Genomic DNA, 27,688 nt, shown 5'->3' with positions numbered 1-27,688 from the left:
CATGTGGTTACAGAACTGACACAAGCACAATAAAAAAGAGTAAAAATATTTAACTACTGACACGAGTTCTTCATATACAAAGATGTTTTATTTATTTATTTGAAGTGAGACAAAATGAAGCAATGTATATGAGTAGCTTTGTTAAATTTGAAGGATCAATAATGTAACTCTAAAATTAAAAATCTAAAACCAAAAACAGGATTAATAGGATTTAGATTTACAAGAATAAAATATTTATCATCAAACATATCACGAGTAACTGTATTTTTCATTAAACACCTACTACCAGTGTGTGATACACATCATCAGCTGCCCGGCCTGCAGGGTTGAGAGTCGTGTACGTGTCGTCTTTAACACTCAGCCCAGAGTTCTGCAGAGAGGAGGGGAGGAGAACATGAGCAGGTTCTCCTAAAGATCTTTACTGTCAGACATTATTATGAACAAAGCAGCCACCTGATGGACATTTCTGTAATAATAATAATAATAATAATAATAATAATAATTATTATTATTATTATTATTATTATTATTATTATTATTATTATTATTATCATTATTATTGTTGTTGTTGTTGTTGTTATTTTGTATTATTATTATTATTATTATTATTATTATTATTATTATTATTATGAGGTTACTAGAAATACTCTGCCATTGTTGAGCACCTGTGCCTGCGGTGTAGTGACTGGGAGAGTAATGGAAGTCCTCAACTTCAGTAGGTAGAGCAATAAAGATCTTGTTAATTCATGACAATAGAATTAATGAGGTGTGTTATATGCAGCAAAGACAGCATTAGATAAATATTTAAAAAGTGCAAATTCTGCACCAGGCCCTGGACAAAATTCTGACCCGGATGTTTGTTTGGATTTGCTTCTACTGGGAATCTGACTGCACCAACTCCGTTATACTTGGTGTGTGGGAAAAAGCTATCCCTCAGTGCCATGGACCCAAGAAAGCTTAAATTCCATCTCCAAACTAAACACTCATGACTTCACAACAAGATCCCAGACTATTTTATATGCCTGTGTGAACACACTGAGAAACATGCAGCATTAACGAAAAAAACACAAAGTTGAAGGAAAGAGCTCTCAAAACAAACTACCTAGTAACTGAACTCAAACAAACTGAGAGATTATGTTGTCATTATATACTGGGTTAGGGTATAGCGTGTCATTTTGTAAACTGTTTGGTTGGTGGTGTCCCATGGGATTGTTTTTTATGTAAAAAATGTGCTGTACTTATAAAAAGGTTGAAAAACACTGGTTTAGTCATCAAACATGCTACGAGTAACTGCATTTATAAACACTTACTGCAAGTGTTTGATACACGTCATCAGCTGCCCGTCCTGCAGGGTCCAGAGCTGCGTATGTGTCGTCTTGAGCAATCTTTCCAGTGTTCTGCAGAGATGAGGGGAGAAGAACATGAGCAGGTTCTGCTGAAGATCTTTACTGTAAGAGATTATTATGAACAAAGGAGACACCTGGTGGAAATTTCTGTAATAACTCACCTGACAGTCACCTTCATCTGCCTTCTTCTTCTTCTGTCTCCTGCTTCTGCTCACATAAAGTCAAATATTTACCCACTGTAATCATCTTCAGAGTCATTAGTGATGAATTTATCACCACAAATATTCTCACCTCAGCCAGAAGAGTGCAGAGAGAAGAGCTGCAAGCCCAAAAAGTCCAAGTCCAACAGCAACATACACAATCACAGAAACATCTGATAGTACAAACACACACACACACACACACACAGATTTTTTACAAGTTCACAAACAGTGCATGATGTAGAACAGAGAAGTGATCTCACAGGAATGAAAAATCCTCACAAGAACCTCTAAAAGTGACAGTTACTGCAGCTGATCTGTCAGAGCCGTGTTTATTCTGAGCCTTGCAGTAGTACTGTCCACTCTGTACAGCTCTGTAACTCTGTCCAGATCCTACAGGTGATGATTCTTTCTCCATATACCAGGTGTAGTTCTGTACAGGTGGGTTAGCATCACTGCTGCAGGTCAGAGTCATTGAACTGCCCTCCACTATCTCACCAGAGGGACTGATGGACACTGAGACACTCTTTGGAGGATCTAAAATGGACAGAAAGATAACACTTTAAGTAAATCAATGACAGTTTTAGCTCTTATTGGCTGTGAGGAGATCTTCAGCTTTAACTTACACAGAACATTCAGAGTCACACTGCTGGACTCCTGATGTCCGACTTCATTACTGCACTTGCACTTATACTCTCCAGTGTCCATGGAGCTGATCTTGGAGATGGTGTAGGTCTTTTCTGTTCCTACTGATGTCGCCTGCTTATACCAGGTGTAGGTCTTCACAGGTGGGTTAGCATCACTGCTGCAGGTCAGAGTCACTGAACTGCCCTCCACAATCTCACCAGAGGGACTGATGGACATTGAGACATTCTTTGGAGGATCTAAAATGGACAGAAAGATAACACTTTAAGTAAATCAATGACAGTTTTAGCTCTTATTGGCTGTGAGGAGATCTTCAGCTTTAACTTACACAGAACATTTAGAGACACACTGCTGGACTCCTGATGTCCGACTTCATTACTGCACTTGCACTTATACTCTCCAGTGTCCATGGAGCTGATCTTGGAGATGGTGTAGGTCTTTTCTGTTCCTACTGATGTCGCCTGCTTATACCAGGTGTAGGTCTTCACAGGTGGGTTAGCATCACTGCTGCAGGTCAGAGTCACTGAACTGCCCTCCACTATCTCACCAGAGGGACTGATGGACACTGAGACATTCTTTGGACCATCTAGAAAGTTCCATGATTAAAGTGAGGAAAGCAGTTCATGGTCATATTTAATGCTTCTTTACTGTCTTTCATCAAGACTTGAAGCCAGTGTTTAACCATTTTTAGCATTTATTGCAACTTTTTTCATTATAATAATTGGCTCAACATTTTATTTTAATCTTTCTTATTGTGATAAATCAGGGATTCCATGCTATAAATGCTTGTATTTTCTTATTTCCCAGATTTTGGGAAAAATCCTAGATGTGATGAGATGAGATGGTTTCAGGTTTTTGGACCACAGTGTATTTAACCAAATGAAAAATGTGATGGAAATAACAATGACAACAAATAACAAATAAAACTAGAATGCTGCATTTCCAGAAGAAAATGTGAGTGTGATTGTGAATATGTTGCTTAAACTATTACAAGACATTCTGAAATAATACATAAATACAACTCCAAGCGGGTCTCGAACCCGGGTCTCCACCATGGCAGGCGGACGCGCTAACAAAGTACCACAAGCAATGAAAGATAACACTGGCAAGTTAACTTATGAAGATGAGGTTTACATCACAGCACTTAGTGCTGCACTCGGTTACAAATATAAAAGTTATACATGCTTAAACTATTGCATTACATTCTCAAATAATAAATACAAACTAAAGTCACAGTTAAAACATGAAGTTTAAACGAACTAGTGCGCGCGCTGGGAACAGTTTAAAGACGATGCGTCCAACCTCTTCCCTCACTCTAGCTGACGTCACACACACACACACACACACACACAGTAGCGGTCTGAAGTCCATAATGCTTTTAAAATGCATATAAAATAAACTATAATACTTATCAGCATGAAAAGTAATAACACACTTAAGCACAACATGAGCAGCATTTTAGCGTTGGAACCATGTTTCTAGCTATTACCGTTTAGGACTAGTAATGTTTTACATGCTTGTTTACGACAGCTCCCGAAAATCTCCGAGAAAAGCCGAACTGTGCGCGCTCTCCTTAAATGCCCGTGCGGAAACCAATATTTTTTTGTGTTTGTAATGCATGTTTAAAAATGTTGCATTTTTCAGTTATTATTTTTGTACTTAATTACTGTATTACTATACTTTATTTCTGTATAACATTTACATTTGCACAATAAATCATCTGCTAGCTACAGCTATGCTTGTTCTCTGACTAAATACTGATACACTGTGGTCAAAACAAATAAAAAAAGCCAGAGGTCAGTACTATGACTAAACTGCAGACAAAGATTTTGGATATCTAGCTTGGTTTGTATGTTTGGTGCAGAATGCGTGAGGTAGAGGGCCCAACTTCAAATTTTTTCATAGGGCCCAAAACTGTTAGCGGCGCCCCCGAGTAATAGCACACTTAAGAAACACATGATGAACATTTTAGCGTTGGAACCAGAATTTTAGCTATTACCGTTTACGACTAGTAGCGCGTCCAGGAAACGGAATAATTATAATAATAATAATAATAATAATAATAATAATAATAATAATAATAATAATAATAATAAATAGTGACGTTAACAAGAGTGTGATTGCTGATGCAATCACACTAATTATCATAATTAAATAAAAAGCATTTCTAAAATGTTTCTAAAACTTTTTTTTAAAATGTATGTTTGCTTAAGATTGTTTTCCTTTATCAACTATCATCTTAAAAAGTATATAAGAAGAAGGTAAATAAAGCTCACATCTGACTCTGAGGGTTTGAGCAGGAGAGAGATGTTCATATCCTCTTACAGCACAGCTATAACTGCCTGCATCCTCACTGCTGACTGACTGCAGATGGACTTCATTGCCCTCGCTGGTCTTTGTGGTTAAATGATGGCTGTTTTTGTACCAGATGAATGTTGGATCAGTCAGACTGCAGGTGGTTTTACAGGTCAGAACGGCTGATTGTCCCTCTGTCACTTCTGCAGGAGTGATCTGAACATCAAGATCTTAAAAGACAAGAGAAAAATCAGTAAAACTCGTAATCATGTGTGGAAGTGGGGGCGTGGCCAAGTGCCGGTTTGTGAATGGAGGGCGGAGCCGAGGGAAATGAGTGATACGGTTCACACACCTGTGCAGAAGTGAATTAAGACTGTTCTCTGTAGCAGTGAGCTGTGGCAGGGATAGAAGAGAGGTGTGTGTGTGTGTGTGTGTGTGTGTGTGTGTGTAGAGAGAGACATAATGTGTTCACTGAAAAGAGAATTATAGAAAATAATGAAAGGTTCAGGTGTGATCTGCCTCCAAGCCTGCCTCTAGTTTCCTCCAAACACGCTACACTGTGATCTGTAATGAAGACACTACTGAGTGTCCACTTACTTTCTGTATAATAATTATGTAGATTTTTAAACATAATCATCTATTTTTAGAAAGTGTTTTGGTTGAAAAGTGAGCTTGTGGCATCTTTCTTTAAAATAAATGCCATTTGCTTTGACATGTCGTTTTCTAATGAAGTGAAAATTAAATGTAGGAAAAAAAGTTAAAAGCTTTGAATTAAGTGTGGATTAAGGGTCCAAAGACTTTTAGGGTAATTATATTTAGAAAATAAGATGATGTTATTTACCTGTAACAGTGAGTGTAACTCCAGGATAACCCATGTATTTGTCTTTCTTTGTGTTTGTACTGATTCTGAAGTAGTACATGTGTTCATCTGTTTTCTTCACATCACTCAGTCTGAGGGAGAAGTGATTCTGTCCATCTGTTAAATACTGCACTCTACCTGAGTAACCTGGTTCATTACACAGATCAGTCGGCTCTTTACCCTCAACTGGGTTTATGATCCAAAACCTGTCTTTCACTGTAAGACGTGTTGGGTGTGTGTAAGTGCCGTTCATAAACACTGTAGATCCTTTTAAAGCACAGAGATTTCTTTGGCTGTATTTCACACTCCATTCAGTCCCCAGAGCTGCTGAAACATGATAGATGAAAGAGGTGATTAGAGGTCATTATCCTGAACCCCATCAAACACTCAGTTAGCTCACAGCTTCACTTTTCTCCTCTGGAACTCCAGGTTGGAGAAATAAAAACTATTCTTTACCACTGGAAGAAAACTGTGTGCAGGATTTGGGGTGTGTTCAGAATTCAGGACTCGTCATGTGGAATTAATAATCAAACTGTGAATCTGCATTATGATCCACTATTCACACTTTCAGTGTTAAGTGTTTTATACTTTAAGTCCAGTGTCACTGACAGACACCTTTTTAACTACAATATTTCATCCTGGAACTCAGGTTTAGGCAAATAAATAATGTTTTTGTCTATTTTAATTAAAATTTTGAAACTTTGCAAAAGTTGCATTTTTTTTTTACATTTTTATTTACTCATGATTCTTAAATTGATCTTCATCACATTTGTCTTGTGTGATATCAGCTGGAGTGAGGAGCAGCGTTAAGTTTCTGACAGTTTGTAGATAAAAAGTCTCAACAAATATTGGTGATTAAATCTGTATTTACTGTCTCCAGTGTGTGTGACTGTGATAATGTAAATGTAAGATTCACCTGTGATCCTGAGGAGAAAGATCAGACAAAGCAGAGAAGATGTTTTTAGGGACATCATTCTTCTATAAAGATTCTACATGTAACTAAAAACATAAAATAAAATTACACCAAGTAACAAAACCAGCATACAAGATACTAAACAGTTAAACTGAACTTTCTTTAGACTAAATGATACATAACTATGTGAGAGATGTTTATTTATGGAAGGAGTCTCCAGTGTCAGGGCTTTGTAACAGTCAGAGGTGAAGCTGTAAATTTCCTGACATCTTCAGGACAGAGGAGTTTATACTACATCGTTTCTCAGTAACATGACAAGCTGCTGTTTCTGTTGTCTTTTGACTTCATGAGAGAGGAAACTTGCATATGTGTGTTTCTATGCGCCGAAAGTGATTTGTTCCTGTGCACGAGGATGTTTGTATATTTTGAACTACCCCTGAGCTGACTCCTAGTGGTTGAAAAGTGTAATGACAGTAAACTGATAATGAGGAGTTCAGTCCCACTTTATTACATCAGCATCATGGAGTAATTACTGACTTTGGTGCTCACAGGATGCTGACAGTTGAAACATAAAATCATATAAAAGGTGCATCTTTATACAGATTTAGATGCAGAGCTGCACAGCTTGTAGGGGGCGTGTCATTCTGTGTGATCACCTGCCAAGACTGTTGCTGATTGGCTGTTTGAATCTACAGCACTGTTCTTGTTACAGTTAGCCCACAGTGTTACTTACTGCTGGTGGAGTATTTGTTCCCAGTTAAAAAAAAAAAATCCTAAATAATCCTCTGAAATCCTCAAAATCTGTTTTTACCACAAATAAGACAATTTGGATTCCAAAAAAAAAAAAAACAGACGTATTTTTGATGTTTTTAATCTCTGAAAGTCATGAGGGCTCAGCACCGCTCATATGAACCACGCCCACATTGCACACATGTAGCCATAACATTGGTCAGTGTTTAAAATTCACATATGTGAAGATAAAAGGCTTTGAGTCAGTTAATGTTCAGGTTTGTGGTGACACACAGGTGAGTTTCTAGAATGTGCTCCAGGGGGAACTCCTGATTCTTTCATGTGCAGTACAACACAGAGGGACCTTGACTTTAGTAAGACGGTGTTGGAGATGGAGAAACCTTTTACAAAAGTGTCAAATAAACCAATTTTTCTCTACTGTGTGCAACAGTAGGGTAGCATCTTTCATCTTTTTTCGACCTTTTGACACGCTCCACAATTATCAGTACCTTCAGATGGTGACTGTACTTTTAAAGGGGATGTTGTTTACCATATATGGAGATGTGTAAATGAATGTGGTTGTGAGAGCAGCTTAAAATGTGTTGCTTTTATCAACGTCCATAGCATACTGTGTATGTGAGCATGTGCATATGCGATATCAGTTTTCTTATTTATATTTCTGCTTTTCTTCATTCATTATACCTTATATCATTTAATTTACATAATTTGATCCACAAGGATTTGTGAGCAGAGAAAGTGTCCAAGGAGCCATACTTAAAAAATCTACCAGAAATAGTAAAACATGCTGCTACCTTTTGGATTCTCATTTCAACATCCTACAGTGCTGATCTCAACACACTAATTCTGATCTCAGACACTATTTAGGACAGATACTAGGAGAATTGGGACTCTTCCCTTTTCCTTACACACCTCCTTCAACAGCACATCTGACTCTATTAAAGCAGGAAAATAATCAATAATATAATAGAAGATTACTCCTGGGCCTGGACAAGAAACAGGGCCAAAATATTTCAATATAATATCATGACCCTTAAAGACATGTTTAAGGTACATGATATGTGCTACAAAATAAACAGTCTTACAGTTTTCTCATATTCAATCGTAAAAGTTGAATTAAGCAAATTAGCTAAAGAAATGACATGTGAACTGAAAATATTTTGAACACGGAACCTGTCAATGTTCAGGAAATGTAGATATTAGACTAATGAGTGAAATTAGTCATTAAAGACATGTTTAAAGACATTAAAGACTTTTTTCTTACCGTGTCCTTTTGACCCTCGTGTCCAACAGTTGAGCAGAAAATAAAGTGTCAGGAGAAGTGCATGTGGTTTTCAAGTGTTGCTGTTGTTTTCCTGTTCTTTCTGCTGAAGTAGTCACTTCTTCTGAAATAGCGCAAATACTCAGATAAAGAAAGAGAAAAAAACAAACTTTTCTCTAATCTCATAAAATAAAATCTAAAAAAAATGCTTTACTGATATAAATATTGGATCAGAACACAGTGGCTCTCTGAAAGCCTATAAAACTAGAATAACTTTTAAAGTTGTTATTAAAGAGAGCAGGGTCAGCATGAGAATAAACACCATGTACAGAGTGGTTTTATCACCTCAGTCATCTGTGAACAGATGAACTTCCTGCCTCAGGAACACCCAGTATGTGTCAAACTATCTGTTTAACCATAAAACAAGAGCTAAAACACACTGCAGGATAAAAATGCATCATTTATTTATTATATGGTAATATAATATGTTTTCCTGTCTCCATTAACATTAACTGGATCAGAAATGGTCAGTGTTGAATTGTCCTGCAGTTTGTCCTGTAGTACTGCTGCTTTGCCACATGGGGCAGTTACGAGCAGCTACTTTTCTAAACACAAAACTTATGTAAAATAGGAAATAAAGTGGAAATTTAAGCTTTTTTCAGCACTTGAAAGTAAATATTTTGCATATTCTATAACAATAGCTTTGACAATAGTAGTAGCAAAGTAATATAGTTTATTACATTATTTTTTCATATATTTTTACATTTTTACTTGCGGTGATTGTGTGTGTTTACATCAACATGGAATGGTGCAATAACTCTTATTTCTAGTGCTTATTTCTAATTACTGCTCATCGCTAGTGGAGTACTTCACTGTTAAATGCAGGCCATTTGATTTACCTCAGGAAAAAAAACACCACCAGGGTAGAAGAAAGCCTTAAAAACAGCGAGGGCCAAACTGTTCCACGGAGACTAACCCACGGAAGTCTGCTGGACCAGACAACATTCCTGGTAGAGTGCACAGGGAGTATGCAGAACAGCTAGAAGATGTCTTTACTGATATCTTTAACATATCTCTGAGCAGCATATAATATCTCCCTACATATAAACACCCCCCACCTCTCCAGCACGCTCACACTCAGCACTGGATCCCCTCAGGGCTGTGTGCTGAGCCCTTTACTGTATGCCCTGTATACCTATGACTGCACTCCATCCCACCCAAACAACGCTATCATCAAGTTTGCAGATGATACGACCGTGGTTGGGCTCATCTCCGGAGGGGATGAGATGGCTGACAGGGCTGAAGTAGAGAACCTGTCCGTCTGGTGCTCACAGAACAATCTGACACTGAATGTACATAAAACTAAAGAATTAATTATGGACTTTAGGAAACACAGACAGGACCACGCCCCCCTCCTCATCAACAGAGATCATGTGGAAACTGTCTCCACCATCAGATTCCTGGGCCCCCACATCTCGGCTGAACCTTTCCTGGACTCCCAACATCAAGGCCTTAGTAAAGAAAGCTCAGCAGCGGCTGCATTTCCTGCGGGTCCTCAGGAAAAACAACTTGGACAAAAACCTGCTGATGGCTTTCTATCACGCCTCCGTGGAGAGCACACTGACATACTGTATGGGTGTGTGGTATGCAGGCTTCACAGCTGAGGACAGAAAAACTGTGCAGAGAGTGATAAATACAGCTCAAAAATCATCAGCTGCCCTCTGCCCTCCCTGGATGACATATCCAGGTCCCGCTGCCTCAGAAAAATCAAGGCCATCACAGGAGACTCCTCACATCCTGCTCATCACCTGTTTGACCTGTTGTCGTCTGGATGGCACTTCAGGTCAACAAAGTCTCAAACCACCAGACTAACAAACAGCTTTTTCCCCTGGGCCATTCAGACTGCAAACAATCACTGAACACACACACACACACCCACACACACACACACACACACACACAATATACACTTTACCTCATAAAATGTGCAATTTCACTGTGCACTTTAAACAGGAACCGTTTTTTACACCTGTACAGTGTTTTGTATTTCTTTAAATTGTTTATTTTAATTATTTATTTCTTATTTTATATACTATCTGCTATGCTTTTTATGGTATTTTATTCAGTGCACTGTGTTTGAGAAGAGCATCCACAGTTTCGTTGTACTTATGTGCACTGACAATAAAGTTTATTCTATTCTATTACATACATAAAGACCACCTCCATTGTCCCTGTACAGAAGAAGTCTACAGAGTCCTGCCTCAATCACTATTGTCCCGTTGCATTCACACCCATCATTATAAAGTGCTTCAAGAGGCTTGTAATTAGGCACATGAAGAACCTGCTGCCACCTTCCCTAGACCCCCTGCTGTTGGCATATAATCCCAACTGCTCTATAGACAATGCCATCACCACAACCCTCCACCTGGCCCTTAAACACCACATACATATGAATGCTGTTCATAGACTTCAGTTCAGCTTTCAACACAATCATTGCTCAGCACCTGATTGAAAAGCCGAACCTGCTGGGCCTGAACAACTTCCTTTGCAACTGGAACCTGGACTTCCTGACTGGGAGACCTCAGTCTGGATCGGGAACAGCATCTCCAGCACTACCACACTGAGCACTGGGGCTCCTCAAGGCTGTGTGCTCAGCCCATTGCCATTTACTTTTCTAACCCATGACTGTGTATTTAATTAAAATTTTTATTTGACAAGGAGCTGCTCATGGCTGCCCCATGTGGCAGAGCAGCAGTACTAAACTACAGGACAAGCTACAGGACAATAAAACACTGACCATTTCTGTTCCAGTTAATGGAGGACAGGAACACACTGAAGTCTAGAGACTCCACCTTCAGACCAGGGTAGAAGACAGCTTTAAAAACAGCAAGGGCCAAACTGTCCCACATGGACTAACCCATATTTTATTATCCATATTATAAATAAACAATGCATTTCTATCCTGCAGTGTACAGTGACAGTTTGACACAAACTGGGTGTTGCTGAGGCATTAAGTTGTTGCATCTGTTCACACATGTCGACAGACGTGGTAAAACCACTCTCTACACAGTGCCTACACAGCGTTTATTCTCACGCTGGCACAATCTGAGCTCTTTAATAACTCTTTAATAAAATAATTAAAATTATTCTAGTTTTATAGGCTTTCAGAGAACCACTGTGTTGTGTTGCATTTGTTTTTGTACAATTCAGCAGCGGTAGTAAACACACAAGTCCACAATACAAAAACATCACCAGTTAATAAAACAAACTTCAGCTAACATGCGTCACTGGTACCAGCTAGCATGATTACACACAGGATATGCTGGGCATGTTAGCTTCACATGCTAAGCGGTCTCCTTTCTCGGCTGTAAGTCAGTAAATAAATGCCACTACTTTAACAGACATGTGTTCTGACTGTAAATGACAATGTAAACCCACAGTTGTAGCATAAAGAAGAAGGAAATGATGACAATTCTGTTAGAAAGAGGATATTTAATCCAAATAGCTTTCTTCAAAGCACTTTAGTATCAGTAAATATTTAATCATAATTTTAGAACATTACACTTGCTAGTTTTGCTCTTAATTTATGACTATTTTGTGTTTTCTGCTCATTGTCAATATGAATTATGAACAAAATAATCGCTGCAAACGCATAGTTTCCGCTGTTAGCATGACTAGCTGAAATGATATAACCCTCAAACACTTTGAAACAACTCATACAACACTCTAAACAATGACATTCACGTCATATGCTATTGTTAACATGTTTAAGATAATGTAAATGCATTTAGGTACACTTTAATCCTTGATGAGAAATAAACAGTTAAGAAAAAAGTCACAGGAGACAGAGCTGCTACATCTTCTTCTGAAGACGTGTATTAATTCAGCAGTGCACCCTCTCCCTCCATAGGTGAACCCTCACAGAGAAAGGCAAAACGAATAAAATGATCAACCGATCAGTATTCAAAATAAATAATGGAAGATATAATACAATATTGCACACTATAACATATGTTCAAGGAATATATTAAATTTAATATGATTTATCCCTTTTTTTACCATTTTCTTCTTTTTTCATAACCACTACATTTACACTGGTGCTTTAAGTTGCAGTGTGTCTTTAAATGAGGCCATTTATTTGAAGTGAGTATAATAACACTATCTAAATGAATATTGTTATTTTACTGTATCATGACAGTGTACTGTATATCAGTGTTTACAGTCCTGTAAAGCCATAGTGGTTCTCTCTCTGACCTTAACCTGCTGTGACTCATTTGAGTTCATTTCTCTCAGTCATGTGGAAAGAATTGCTTTACAAACATTTAATCAATTGTGAGCTTTTTCCTGTCACATCATTGTAAACTATATCAATGCAATATTCAATGTTATATAAATCCTGCATTATAATTATATTTAATATTACAATGTTAAGTAAAGACTTCAGAGGAAGACTTTGTGTATTGTCTCAGTCCCCAAGAAGACTCACTCCAGGGAACCCGGTGACTTTAGGCCAGTTGCTCTGACCTCACACATCATGAAGTCTTTAGAATAGCTTCTTCTCCATGTCCTCAGAGGTCCACCACTCTCATGATTCATTGCAGTTTGAGAACCAGGTGAAGTTGGGTCTAGATGATGCCCATCATCTGTCTGCTACACAGGACTTACTCCCATCTGGACAAAGAGAGCAGTGCAGTGAGAATCATGTCTTATGATTTCTCTAGTGCCTTTAACACCATTTGCCCCCACAATCTAAGATAGAAGCTGTCAGGAATGGGAGTAGAATCGAGCCTGGTGAGATGGATCACAGACTAGCTCACTGACAGGCCACAGTATGTCAGTCTGAATGGCTGTACTTCAGACACTGTGGTCAGTAACATTGGAGCACCACAGTGGACTGTGCTCTCTCCCATACTGTTCACCTTGTACACATCTGACTTCCAGTGTAACTCTGAACTCTGCCATATTCAGAATACTCGGATGAGTGGTGTAGGTCTAACCATCTGCAGCTGAACACATTCAAGACCAATGAGATGGTGATGGATTTTTCTAGGAACAACCCACACTCTCAACCTGTGTCCATACGGGTGGTTGATGTGGAAATGGTCAGGACCTATAAATATCTGGGGAAGCAGCTGGATGACAGGCTGGACTGGACCATGAACAAAGACACTGTCCTTGGGAAGGGACGGAGCTGTCTGTACTTCCTTAGGATTCTTGCCTCCTTTAACATCTGCAAAAAACTGCTTCACATATTTTACCAGTCTCTGATGGCCAATGTCCGTTTCTATGCTTTGATGTGCTGGGGCAGAAGCTGCAGAAAGAGAGTTGTGGTATGGCTGGACTGATTGGTGAGGATGGCGGTCTCTGTGATGGGAACAGAGCTGGACTTACTGGTGATAGTAGTAGAGAGAAGGACCCTGGACAGATTGCTCTCCATGTTCCCCAGAACCTCTTCCCCATTTGGGAACCACTGAACTGAATGGGGTTCATTGCTGGAAATATTCTTCAGTTCTAACAGAAGCCTATGGGAGTGTCACAACTCTCTCTCTGAGTGGTGCTGTGTAGCGCGCTGAGCAGGGGAACGGAACAGCACAGGGGACTAGGTCACAATAAAGGCTTCTATTATTTAGCCAGAAAATAAAGCAATAAAACTTAAGTTGCACTGACGTTGCTTTTTCCTCAGAGAAGTGGGAAGGAAGACTTTCCTCGGCTTGGGTTCTCGTGAAATTTTTTGGTATAGGAACCTGTGTCTCTAGTTTTTATTTCATGATATAATAAGCCTGTTAAAAGCCTGTGGGGAGTGAAATGGTGTGAATATCAACACTTCTTAAACACAATCTTTCACACTTCATTAGTCATAGTTTGATCACTAGACATGAGGGTGGAGAAGGCATGGTAAAAAAAAAAAACTTTAACGTTTAATATCATTAATTTACTAAATTTGCTCTTTATATGTACATTTTCTGCCCATTGAGAGTCTCAGAGGCTCAGAGGCTTATTTGCTTTTGTGTAGAACAGAAGGCAAGTTCAGAAACTCAGAAAACTCTCTGCTATCGTGCTATTAAACAATATGTTTAGAGAGATTAATAACCATTTCTTCAGCTAACACAGGAAACTAAATGATGCGCTACATATGACATCAGCAACACGCCTTAACGACACTCATTTGGCTGTTTGCTTGTTGGACAAGAGGGTCGAGTAGAAACGGTAAGAAAAATTTATTTAATTTTTTATGTTACTAATGTCACTCATTAATCCAATGCCTATATTTCCTGTAGACAGAGAGGTGTGTTGGGAAAAAGGAAAAGTCCCAATTCTCCTAGTATCTGTTCTAAATAGTGATAAATTAATTTAAAAAATAAATTAGTATGGACCGAAATGTAGGATGTTGAAATGAGAACCCAAAAGGTAGCAGGATGGTTTAATATTTCTGGTAGATTTTTTAAGTGTGGATCCTTGGAAACTTTTTTCTGCCCACAAAACCTTGCGGATTAAATGATATAAATCAAATTATATAAAGAATAATGAATGAAGAAAAGAAGAAGTATAAATAAGAAAACTGATATCACATATGCACATGTACACAGTATGTAATGGACGTCGAATGCAACACATTCTAAGCTGCTTTGCTTCTGCACAACCACATTCATTTACACATCTCCATATACAGTAAGCAACTTCCCCTTTATAAATACAGTTGCCTGCTGAAAGTACTGCTAATTGTGGAGCATTCCAAAAGATCTAAGAAGATAAACTAACCTACTGTTGCACACAGTAGAGAAAAAAACTGGTTTATTTGCCTTGTGCCTGGGGATAAGCTGCAGGTTCCCCATCACCCTGTGTGGGACAAGAGGGACAGAAAATGGATGGAGGGTTTTAAAGGTGAAATAATTAATATTTTATAATGAATATGTATTGAACTCTCAGTGCCTTTGCTATTTTGCCAACAGTTTGTTATAAAACTATTTTGTTGTAAATAGTAATGTAAATAATTTGTTGTAAAACTCTTTACATTGTGACACATATCATGTATCGTAAAAATGTCTTTAAGTATTATTATATTATATTACGATATTTTGGCCATGTTTCTTTGTGTTGTGTTTCTGAGTCCAGGCTCAGGACTAATCTTGTCTTGTGTAATTTATTATTTTCCTGCTTTAACACACTCACATCTGCTTTGGTTTCTGATGAGTTGAAGGAGGTGTGTAAGGAAAAGGGAAGAGTCCCAATTTTCCTAGTATCTGTTCTAAATAGTGTCTGAGATCAGAAGTAGTGTGTCCTGAATCGCAGGATGTGGAAATGAGAATCCAAACGGTAGTTTACATTTTCTGGTAGATTTTTGAAGTGTGGCTTTTTCTGCAAAATGATATCACACATGCTCACATACACAGTATGCAATGGATGTTGATAAAAGCAACACACTGTAAGCTGCTCTGCTTCTGCACAACCACATTCATTTACACATCTCCATATACGGTAAACAACTTCCCCTTTAAAGGCACAGTCGCCTGCTGAAAGTACTGCTAATTGTGGAGCGTGTCAAAAGCTCTTAAGATAAACACACAGAACAGTAAGAAGTAACACTGTGTGCTAACTGTAACAAGCCCAGTGTTGTAGATTCACACAGCCAATCAGCAACAGTCTTGGCAGGTGATCACACAGAGTGACACGCCCCCTACAAGCTGTGCAGCTCTGCATCTAAATCTATATAAAGATGCAGCTTTTATATGATTTTAAGTTTCATCTATCAGCATCTTGTGAGCACCAAAGTCAGTAATTACTCCATGATGCTGATGTGATAAAGTGGGACTGAACTCCTCATTATCAGTTTACTGTCATTACACTTTCCTACCAGTAGGGGTATAAAAGGAACAAATCACTTTCTGTTCATAGAAAAACACATATGCAAGTTTTAAAGATTAAAAAGTTTTTTTAAGAGCCCTGGCTTGTAAAATATGCATAAGTTTTAGTTCACTTCATTTAACTTTATTCTATTTAACTTTAGATCTGTGTTTGAAAAAACTCTCCTTTAAATATTAGATGCTGCTAATTTAATTAACATGTGATTAGTGCATGACAATTAAGTGCATTTTAATCCTTCATTAGTTGCTTTGAACAGAGCTGCTATCATTGAATTCATGCACAGATTTTCGTTTGTGAATGTTCCATTATTGTGATTTATTAAAATGTCTGTAAACGCTTAAAGAGTGCTCCTAATATCTGTAGGATATATTGTTTTTCCTCTCTTAACCTATTTATTTGCTTAAAGATGTATTTAATGTCCATAAAACATTTTTACATTTAGAGCAGCTATAAACAGTCATTCCCTCACCAGTCTCTCTTTATTCTCTCTCATAAAAAGACAAAAGAAACAGCAGCTTGTCATGTTACTGAGAAACGATGTAGTATAAACTCCTCTGTCCTGAAGATGTCAGGAAATTTACAGCTTCACCTCTGACTGTTACAAAGCCCTGACACTGGAGACTCCTTCCATAAATAAACATCTCTCACATAGTTATGTATCATTTAGTCTAAAGAAAGTTCAGTTTAACTGTTTAGTATCTTGTATGCTGGTTTTGTTACTTGGTGTAATTTTATTTTATGTTTTTAGTTACATATAGAATCTTTATAGAAGAATGATGTCCCTAAAAACATCTTCTCTGCTTTGTCTGATCTTTCTCCTCAGGATCACAGGTGAATCTTACATTTACATTATCACAGTCACACACACTGGAGACAGTAAATACAGATTTAATCACCAATATTTGTTGAGACTTTTTATCTACAAATGTATAAATCTGTAGTTTTATATCAGTGTGTCACTAGCAGCTGTGGTGTCTGAAAGATTTCTCAAATGTCTAATCAGTGGACTGCAGAATTTTAAATACATTTCTATATTAAATTCTCACATCGTGCTCTATTCAGATTTGGTGTATTCAGTATTTACACAGGGAAAAGTTCCAGGTATTTGTGTTATGTGTGACATTGTGGTTATCAAACTGTCAGAAACTTAACGCTGCTCCTCACTCCAGCTGATATCACACAAGACAAATGTGATGAAGATCAATTTAAGAATCATGAGTAAATAAAAATGTAACAAATTGCAACTTTTGCAAAGTTTCACTGGATTTAAAGTATAAAACACTTAACACTGAAAGTGTGAATAGTGGATCATAATGCAGATTCACAGTTTGATTATTAATTCCACATGACGAGTCCTGAATTCTGAACACACCCCAAATCCTGCACACAGTTTTCTTCCAGTGGTGAAGAATAGTTTTTATTTCTCCAACCTGGAGTTCCAGAGGAGAAAAGTGAAGCTGTGAGCTAACTGAGTGTTTGATGGGGTTCAGGATAATGACCTCTAATCACCTCTTTCATCTATCATGTTTCAGCAGCTCTGGGGACTGAATGGAGTGTGAAATACAGCCAAAGAAATCTCTGTGCTTTAAAAGGATCTACAGTGTTTATGAACGGCACTTACACACACCCAACACGTCTTACAGTGAAAGGGTTTTGGTTAATAAACCCAGTTAAGGGTAAAGAGCCGACTGATCTGTGTAAAGAAACAGGTTACTCAGGTAGAGTGCAGTATTTAACAGATGGACAGAATCACTTCTCCCTCAGACTGAGTGATGTGAAGAAAACAGATGAACACATGTACTACTTCAGAATCACAACAAACACAGAGAAAGACAAATACATGGGTTATCCTGGAGTTGAACTCACTGTTACAGGTAAATAAAATCAATTTATTTTCTACATATAATTACCCTAAAAGTCTTTGGACCCTTAATCCACACTTACAGTCTTTTTTTCTGCACTTTATAATTTTCACTTCATTAGAAAACGACATGTCAAAGCAAATGGCATTTATTTTAAAGAAAGATGCCACAAGCTCACTTTTCAACCAAAACACTTTCTAAAAATAGATGATTATGTTTAAAAATCTACATAATTATTATACAGAAAGTAAGTGGACACTCAGTAGTGTCTTCATTACAGATCACAGTGTAGCGTGTTTGGAGGAAACTAGAGGCAGGCTTGGAGGCAGATCACACCTGAACCTTTATTTTTATAACTCACTTTTCAGGGCACACATTATTTCTTTCTCTCTCTCTCTCTCTCTCTCTCTCTCTCTCTCTCTCTCTCTCTCTCTCTCTCTCTCTCTCTCTTTTCACACACACACACACACACACACACACACACACACACACACACACACACACGTCTCCATCTTCTATCCCTGCCACAGCTCACTGCTACAGAGAACAGTCTTAATTCAATTCTCCACAGGTATGTGATCCTTACCACTCACTTCCCTCGGCTCCTCCTTCCATTCACAAACTGGCACTTGGCCACACCCCCACTTCCACACATAGTGTCACAACATTGCCAGCTATTTACCGTAACACCCAGCAGAGAGACCCGTCACCCCAATTCTGAGACTTCCTGTTCTCTACTTCCGCTATCATGAAAATAAAACACACGGGCACCAACACAGTGGCACAAATTATCGTTTGTACTGAGCCTTGTTTCTAGTCTAGTTTGCCCATGTATTGACCTGCTTTCTGCTGTTTTGTTTGCATCGCTGACTGCTGTCCTTTGTTTTTGCCTTATGCTGATTTCACTGTGTTGGCCTTTACCATTAAAGCCTGTTACACACAGTTACAGTGGTTCAGTGTTTAGGTTGCCATCCTTTGTTTTGCAGAACCTCTTCACAATATCTGGGCCTTAAATCAGCCAGTTTCTGTAACTGTTGTGTAACAAACCTTTCAGTTCATCCACACTGGAGCATTGTCAATCATTTATAATTAATTACATCCATGGATTCTTTATAGAGTTTAGGTCTGGATTCAGTTCTTCAGAAGCTGCTCTCTTTCTGTGCAGGTTTTTTGCATATTTTACCCATGCTTTCTATTTCTTGCTTGAAGTTAGTCCCAAGTTAGTGGATGTATGTAGTCAAGTACCTTCAGTTTCATCCAAGTGTCATCTTGGACATCCAAGTTAAAAGTGGGCTTATGGTATCCTTCTTTAAAATAAATCTAATTTTAATATGATGTTTTCTTATTCATTGAACAGCTTTGTACCAGATTAATGAAGATCTATCTATTTCATGTTCTTACTGAAATAGGTTTCATAAGTTTGTACCTGATTATTCAGAGTGCCTGGAACATTCATGCTGCTGTTTGTCTCATGTGATTTGGAGAAAGCAGAGCATTGACTTTAGGACAGTTTTACTGATTTTTCTCTTGTTTCAGATCATCTTGATGTTCAGATCGCTCCTGCAGAAGTGACAGAGGGACAATCAGCCGTTCTGACCTGTAAAACCACCTGCAATCTGACTGATCCAACATTCATCTGGTACAAAAACAGCCATCATTTAACCACAAAGACCAGCGAGGGAAATGAAGTCCGTCTGCAGTCAGTCAGCAGTGAGGATGCAGGCAGTTATAGCTGTGCTGTAAGAGGATATGAACATCACTCTCCTGCTCAAACCCTCAGAGTCAGATGTGAGCTTTATTTACCTTCTTCTTATATAATTTTTAAGATGATAGAAAAAACAATCTTAGACCCACATACATTAAAAAGTAAACATTTTAGAAATGTTTTTTATTTAATTACGATAATTTTATTTGTTGTCATTGTTATTTCCATCACATTTTTCTTTTGTTTAAATACACTGTGGTCCAAAAACCTGAAACCATCTCATCTCATCACATCTAGGATTTTTCCCAAAATCTGGGATTTAAAAAAAAACAAACAGAATTAACCAGAAGGGTTTAGAACTTAAGAAACAAAGGAAATGTTTAATATCTTCAATATATAGTTAATGAAGATTCTACACTATTTCTTGGTCCCTATTATAAATTTACTCAGATTAGTGATAATGGCCATGTTATCTCCTGTGTACAAATGGTCAGATTTTTAGTGTAATGTTTTCTACTGAAGCTTATGATCAGATGATGCTCCCATGGATTTAATCTAAAATGTTATCATAATGTTTTATACATTAACTTGTGGAGTTTATGCCAGCTCGAGTGCAAACTGTCATTAAAGCAAAAAGGGGAAGAACCAAATGCTATAAAACTCTGAAATTCACGACAATATTTAAAGGACTCTACATTCCACCTAATGTGTTGTCACTAGATGTCACTATATTCATTCTTGCAATGAAAATTGTTCGATTGTGTTTTATTATTTTTGTATTAACTAAATCTGTTAAATTAATCTGAAAGCAATTTTATTTTTCTGTTGATTAGTGAAATAGAGTGGTAAGTAATACAGAGAGTTTAATTCTTTCTTTGGTTTATGAAAGTAAAAAAAGAAAATACAAGCATTTATAGCATGGAATCCCTGATTTATCACAATAAGAAAGATTAAAATAAAATACTGAGCCAATTATTATAATGAAAAAAGTTGCAATAAATGCTAAAAATGGTTAAACACTGGCTTCAAGTCTTGATGAAAGACAGTAAAGAAGCATTAATTATGACCATGAACTGCTTTCCTCACTTTTATCATGGAACTTTCTAGATGGTCCAAAGAATGTCTCAGTGTCCATCAGTCCCTCTGGTGAGATAGTGGAGGGCAGTTCAGTGACTCTGACCTGCAGCAGTGATGCTAACCCACCTGTACAGACCTACACCTGGTATAAGCAGGCGACATCAGTAGGAACAGAAAAGACCTACACCATCTCCAAGATCAGCTCCATGGACACTGGAGAGTATAAGTGCAAGTGCAGTAATGAAGTCGGACATCAGGAGTCCAGCAGTGTGTCTCTAAATGTTCTGTGTAAGTTAAAGCTGAAGATCTCCTCACAGCCAATAAGAGCTAAAACTGTCATTGATTTACTTAAAGTGTTATCTTTCTGTCCATTTTAGATCCTCCAAAGAATGTCTCAGTGTCCATCAGTCCCTCTGGTGAGATAGTGGAGGGCAGTTCAGTGACTCTGACCTGCAGCAGTGATGCTAACCCACCTGTGAAGACCTACACCTGGTATAAGCAGGCGACATCAGTAGGAACAGAAAAGACCTACACCATCTCCAAGATCAGCTCCATGGACACTGGAGAGTATAAGTGCAAGTGCAGTAATGAAGTCGGACATCAGGAGTCCAGCAGTGTGTCTCTAAATGTTCTGTGTAAGTTAAAGCTGAAGATCTCCTCACAGCCAATAAGAGCTAAAACTGTCATTGATTTACTTAAAGTGTTATCTTTCTGTCCATTTTAGATCCTCCAAAGAATGTCTCAGTGTCCATCAGTCCCTCTGGTGAGATAGTGGAGGGCAGTTCAGTGACTCTGACCTGCAGCACTGATGCTAACCCACCTGTGAAGACCTACACCTGGTATAAGCAGGCGACATCAGTAGGAACAGAAAAGACCTACACCATCTCCAAGATCAGCTCCATGGACACTGGAGAGTATAAGTGCAAGTGCAGTAATGAAGTCGGACATCAGGAGTCCAGCAGTGTGACTCTGAATGTTCTGTGTAAGTTAAAGCTGAAGATCTCCTCACAGCCAATAAGAGCTAAAACTGTCATTGATTTACTTAAAGTGTTATCTTTCTGTCCATTTTAGATCCTCCAAAGAATGTCTCAGTGTCCATCAGTCCCTCTGGTGAGATAGTGGAGGGCAGTTCAGTGACTCTGACCTGCAGCAGTGATGCTAACCCACCTGTACAGAACTACACCTGGTATAAGCAGGCGACATCAGTAGGAAATGAAAAGACCTACACCATCTCCAAGATCAGCTCCATGGACACTGGAGAGTACAAGTGCAAGTGCAGTAATGAAGTCGGACATCAGGAGTCCAGCAGTGTGACTCTGAATGTTCTGTGTAAGTTAAAGCTGAAGATCTCCTCACAGCCAATAAGAGCTAAAACTGTCATTGATTTACTTAGTGTTATCTTTCTGTCCATTTTAGATCCTCCAAAGAATGTCTCAGTGTCCATCAGTCCCTCTGGTGAGATAGTGGAGGGCAGTTCAGTGACTCTGACCTGCAGCAGTGATGCTAACCCACCTGTGAAGACCTACACCTGGTATAAGCAGGCGACATCAGTAGGAAATGAAAAGACCTACACCATCTCCAAGATCAGCTCCATGGACACTGGAGAGTATAAGTGCAAGTGCAGTAATGAAGTCGGACATCAGGAGTCCAGCAGTGTGACTCTGAATGTTCTGTGTAAGTTAAAGCTGAAGATCTCCTCACAGCCAATAAGAGCTAAAACTGTCATTGATTTACTTAAAGTGTTATCTTTCTGTCCATTTTAGATCCTCCAAAGAATGTCTCAGTGTCCATCAGTCCCTCTGGTGAGATAGTGGAGGGCAGTTCAGTGACTCTGACCTGCAGCAGTGATGCTAACCCACCTGTACAGAACTACACCTGGTATAAGGGAAATGAAAGCTCACCTGTAGGATCTGGACAGAGTTACAGAGCTGTACAGAGTGGACAGTACCTCTGCGAGGCTCAGAATAAACACGGCTCTGAGAGATCAGCTGCAGTAACTGTCACTTTAAAAGGTGAGGGTGATGTAAATGATATATCATATAAATGATATAAATCAGAATCAAACTAATAAATATAAAACATTGATTCTTTATCACATCCTCGTCCACACAGGGTCCCAGAGCGTAGGTGTATATGCAGGTCTTGGTGTTGTTCTGTTTGTGTGCATTTGTCTGACTGTCACCTTCTGGTGTATAAGGTAAGAAAATACAGATTGTTTTCACCTTAATATAAAAAAAATGACAACAACATACTTTTCTGTTGTACAGACCTGTGAGTTTGAATATTTTTCCAGTAAACACTCCTGTTATTATCTGAATATATTTTCTGTACAGTATTTTGCCAAATGGTCGTGTATCTCTGAAACAATTTACTATTATTATAAGCTCCACTCTTCTGTGAAGAACTTACAAATAGTGTATGTTTTGTGTTTCCTGTGACAGGAATAATGGATTTATTATATTTTATTTACTCTTGTTGCTTTTTTGTTTCAACAGGAAAAAGAAAAGAGCTGGTTCAACGCCAGACCAAAGTTTAAGACAGGTAAATAAATAATTGTTGTGAAGTGTATGTGAATATCCTTTAAAGACTTTTTTAGGATTAATTTCCTGTAACACCATGCGTCTGTGTGTTTTATTCCTATTCCTATGTGTACTATCTGTTTAACTTGGTTTGTTCTAGAGTTGTGTTATTTGAACTGTGTTAAATTGTATAGTTTGTTGATCCTATAGTGTTTGTCTCAGGAGAGTAATCAGGAGTAGTTTCAGTCTCCTTTAAGGTGTGATTGTGGGCAGGGTTTACTAATTTATATTGAAGGTGTAACCAGTTGGTTCTAAAGTTGTGATATTTAACCTGTGTTATATTGTTATATATCATAACTGTGTTATAAAGTTATGACTAGTTGGGTATGTCCTGAGAGCTGAGATTATGAGAGCTTATAATTATTATTATTAACAGTAACATAATGCTAACATTATAGTTAACATTGTAGAAAATCCATGTCAGAAATCAGTTCCTGTTCTCTTTTACATTTTAGCAACTATTAGCAGTTGTTCCCTCAGCAGCCTCCCTTTATTCTTTCTGTTGATGTTAATAAGACAAAAAAACAAGGCTTGTCATGTAACTGAGAAACCTCAGCATAAACTCCTCTGTCCTGTCTCTGTGATGTCATGTTCTTCCACCTCAGGATAATCTTTATGCCAACATAGCAAATCCAACCAACACTGTATCTGATTCAGCCTCAGCCCATCAGGATGAAGTTCTGTATGCCAGTGTTGTACACCAGAGGGCAGTTGATCCCAGGAAAGCTGAGAGTTCTGCTGTGAAAGCTTCTGCCTCTGAGGACGGGGAGGTTCAGTACGCTAGTGTTAGATTTAAACGCACCACTACTGCTGACTACAGGTGAGAGGAGCTGGTGTGTTTCCTCCAGTCTAACAGAGCTGGAAATGATCTTCTGCTGGATCTTAGTGTAATAATTGTCTCTCTTTCTGTAGGCCTTCCAATGTTGAGGATCCCACTGTAATCTCCAGCAGAGTGAAATAAACAACTTTCACATATTAATTCAATCTCATCAGAAGATCCACAGCAGAAACCTTATAGAAACTTTGATGGCTAATTTGTAAAATTAAACTTGTTGTTACACTGTACGATTACAGCAGTGCTTTAAGAGCATTCACACCAGACCAGTGACACTCAATCATCTGCTGGTTAGCGTGTCACATTGTGTGTGACAAATTATCTGCAAAACACAACTCACACACAAACAATTTTTAACACAAAACACCTACAGTGTAAAACCATCTTTAGACCTTCTAATGGATGAATACATAGATACATAATACATTATAGATAGATAATATAGGATAGTATACATAGGCCCTTAACTTGTAAGTTCTGGTGTGACTGGACCTGTATCTCTCTTATACACTTTGCAGTGAATTTCTTCCACACACTGGTTTCTGGAAGTCTACAATTAACTCATTGGTCTTTGTGGCATTGATGGTGAGGTTGTTGAGGGAACACCATGCTGATAGTGTTTGAACCTTCTCCCTTTAGACCAATTCATTGTTTTTGCTGATCTGACCAAGCACTGAGGTATCATCTGCACACTTGAAGATGTTGGTGTTATGCAGAGGGACACAGTCATGGGTGAACAAGGAGTAGAGCAGTGGGCTTAGCATCCAGCCTTGTGGGATGCCAATGTTCAAGATGAGGGTTGAGGACATGTGATTACCCAACCTTCTATTACTCAGAAAGTCCATAATCCACCTGCATATGGAAGTGCATATGCCCAGGTCACTAAGCTTAGTGATCAATTCAGTGGGAACAACGCAGCTGTGTGAGAGCTAAATGAAAAGAAGTGGAAATGGTGTCCTCTGTGGACCTGTGAAGGTGGTGTGTAGTAGCAAACTGGTCTAATGTAGGTGGTAGGTCTCAAAGCACTTCATAACAATAGGAGAAAGCACAACAGGGCGTAAATCATTCAGACACTTTGCAGATGAATGCTTAGGCACTGGTTTGATAGTTGTAGTCTTCAGACATGTTGGTAAAAGTAGCCTGGGCCAGTGACAGGTTGTAAATGTCACTGAAGATTTTTCCAGTTGGTCAGTACATGCCCTGACCACATGCGCAGGTATGCTATCAGGGCCAGCTGACTTTTGTGCATATACTCTGCTCAGTGCTGAGTGCACATCTGTTGTGGAGAGCGACATTAGATGATCAAATGTGGAGGAGTCAACATTTGTGGTGTGATGTCTGATGTCTTGGTCAAAGTGAACAAAGAAGTGCTTGAGATCTGAGAGGAAGGCATTGCTAGTTGGTAGTGTTTGTATTGTAGGTTTGTGGTCAGTGATAGTCTGGATTCTTTTCCACATGCATATGTGGTCGGAGTTGCTGTGGAATTGCTCCTCGATATGAGGTTTATAAAGGCTGTAAAAGCTTTCCTAACACCCTTGTCCAGGTTGGAGCTGGCTCTGCTATAGTCCTCTGCATCATCCAACTTAAAAGCAGCATCTCTAGCTTTCAGCAAGAGACGGCTTCTGATTAGGAAAGTTTTTACATGCCTGACAGACGTTGTTAAAATGTGATGTTGTTAAATCATTTGTTGATATGGTCCAGAACAGAGGATTTATAAATGACTATGTCTGTGTGTAGGCCTGAACTGGCCTGTTAGGCAAACATGCTCCAGTGTTGAAACTGTTGCTGTAATGAAGAAATGTCTCCCTCTGGCCATACCTTCACTGTTTTCACTGATGGTTTCACATGTTTGATGAGTGGTGATCAGACAGACCCAAGTGGGGAAGGAAAAAAGCCTTGTACGCTTCAGTATTGTTTGTATATACATAGTCCAGTGTGCTGTCCCATCTGGTAGAGCAGGGGACATTCTGATAAAATTTAGCAGTGGCTGAGAATTCTCTTGTTAAATAAGAGTGTCTGAATTTAATCATCATATTCTCCACATGGGCCGAGGAACGACTTTCAGTTACAATTGAGTCTGTGCACCAAGATTAAATAAAATCTCAAATCAAGACAAGTTTAAGTAGAGAATATTGGATAAGTGTAAATATGTATCAGGATTAAACTGCTCACAGTTTGTATATATAAAGATAACTCATTATAAACTCTCCACCCTTAGTTCAGAATCCAGCTTTAAGACAATAAAATGCAAAATGCAGCTTTCTAGTAAAGCATATATGTATCAGTAAATATTTAATCATAGTTTTAGAACTAGGTTTTCTAAGCATTATATTTGATGGTTTTCTTGTTTTGCTGTTAATTTATGATTGTTCTGTTTTCTGCTCATGGTCAGTATGATTTACAGGATTCCATTTAATATGTATGTGTATAGTGTTTATCACATTTACTCTGGTGCATTAAGTTGCAGTGTGTCTTTAAATGAGGCCATTCATTTGTGTATTGTGTACTAAGTGTGTATAATAAACTAATCTAAATGAATATTGTTATTTTACTTTATCATGCCGGTGTATTGTACATCAGTGTTTACAGTCCTGTAAAGCCATAGTGGTTCTCTCTCTGGCCATAACCTGCTGTGACTCGTTTGACCTGAAGGAGGAGCTGTTGGTTTCATTTCTTTCAGTCATGTGGAAAGAACTGCTTCACACACATTAAATGAGTTCTTACGCAAACAGAAACTTTCATTTTATACTGCATTCATTCATCATTAAATAAAATTCTGTTTTGTCAGAAATCATAAGCTTTTTCCCATCACATCATTCTAAACTGCACTGATGCAATATTAAGTGTTATATAAATTCAGCATTACAGTATTATATTAATATATTACAGTACATTATCATATTGAGTATTATAATTACAGTGTAGTATACAGTAGCATAAAATTTAGTATTATAGTATTTTGTTTAGTATAATAGTTTATTATCAATATTACAGATTTTTTCCGTATTGAATTTAATTTCCTTTATTTATAGATATTTTTAGCACTATGTAATGTTCTCCCCCTTGAGAACATCAGGGGGAGTCAGAGACACAGTAAAACGGTGAACTACAACCTTCATCACCCACATCAAGCTCATCAGAGCACAATGCGAACAATATTTTTAAAATGACCTAATTCGTTCTATGAATCTTTCATATTATTATTATTTACAGGCATAATACTTAGGACATGAAATGGATGGCATAACGTTGACTGTGTTTTATACTTTGTGTATAAAGTATACATAAAGTGTTAATTCTAGATTATTAAGCCGAGTGTAAACAGCATTAACCATTTTTAGCCTTAAATTTAGGCTTACATTTTTAGGAATAAATTTGTTGTAATTTATCTGCTTTTGTATTAAACATAGGAGGCAATGTGAGCAACATGTAAAACCTCTTTGCTGTTGTGCTATTAAAAGATTTTGGACACACACACACACACACACACACACACACAAT

The 27,688-nt window shown here is 38.1% G+C and overlaps 2 protein-coding genes across 10 annotated transcripts in view; one reads left to right on the top strand and one right to left on the bottom strand.

Moving 5' to 3' along the window:
* LOC131346877 (B-cell receptor CD22-like) overlaps positions 1–26,941 on the top strand; it is a 96,554-nt gene extending 69,613 nt beyond the window's left edge. For 3 of the 6 annotated variants that reach the window (XM_058380605.1, XM_058380604.1, XM_058380607.1), the window contains 10 exons: positions 20,804–21,061; positions 21,151–21,408; positions 21,498–21,755; positions 21,845–22,102; positions 22,190–22,447; positions 22,537–22,785; positions 22,886–22,970; positions 23,269–23,314; positions 23,958–24,172; positions 24,265–26,941. In XM_058380605.1, the coding sequence (XP_058236588.1) occupies positions 20,804–21,061; positions 21,151–21,408; positions 21,498–21,755; positions 21,845–22,102; positions 22,190–22,447; positions 22,537–22,785; positions 22,886–22,970; positions 23,269–23,314; positions 23,958–24,172; positions 24,265–24,313 (1,934 nt within the window). In that variant the 3' untranslated portion in view covers positions 24,314–26,941. Of the gene's footprint in view, positions 1–14,230; positions 14,474–14,963; positions 15,149–16,877; positions 16,961–17,661; positions 18,004–19,527; positions 19,780–20,803; positions 21,062–21,150; positions 21,409–21,497; positions 21,756–21,844; positions 22,103–22,189; positions 22,448–22,536; positions 22,786–22,885; positions 22,971–23,268; positions 23,315–23,957; positions 24,173–24,264 lie in introns of those variants that run through there. The other 3 variants (XM_058380610.1, XM_058380608.1, XM_058380609.1) reach the window with 3 other exon arrangements.
* LOC131346899 (B-cell receptor CD22-like) lies at positions 8–8,586 on the bottom strand. Of its 4 annotated transcripts, none has more exons than XM_058380661.1 (11): positions 8,270–8,586; positions 6,262–6,344; positions 5,328–5,672; positions 4,468–4,716; positions 2,520–2,777; positions 2,173–2,430; positions 1,829–2,083; positions 1,638–1,719; positions 1,508–1,553; positions 1,311–1,397; positions 11–370 (listed from the first exon to the last, which is right to left on the bottom strand). In XM_058380661.1, the coding sequence occupies exons 2-11, from the start codon at positions 6,317–6,319 to the stop codon at positions 272–274; spliced, it is 1,737 nt and encodes a 578-aa protein (XP_058236644.1). In that variant the 5' UTR covers positions 6,320–6,344; positions 8,270–8,586; the 3' UTR covers positions 11–271. The 4 variants fall into 4 exon arrangements, with proteins under 4 accessions (XP_058236647.1, XP_058236644.1, XP_058236645.1 ...); XM_058380662.1 differs by having other exon boundaries at positions 5,328–5,669; XM_058380663.1 differs by having other exon boundaries at positions 12–370; positions 1,835–2,083.
* Positions 26,942–27,688: the final 747 nt, after the last annotated feature.

The sequence above is a fragment of the Hemibagrus wyckioides genome, linkage group LG26, assembly GCF_019097595.1.
Source record: "Hemibagrus wyckioides isolate EC202008001 linkage group LG26, SWU_Hwy_1.0, whole genome shotgun sequence".
Taxonomy (NCBI): Eukaryota; Metazoa; Chordata; class Actinopteri; order Siluriformes; family Bagridae; genus Hemibagrus; species Hemibagrus wyckioides.
This window is presented reverse-complemented; position numbering and strand designations above follow the sequence as displayed.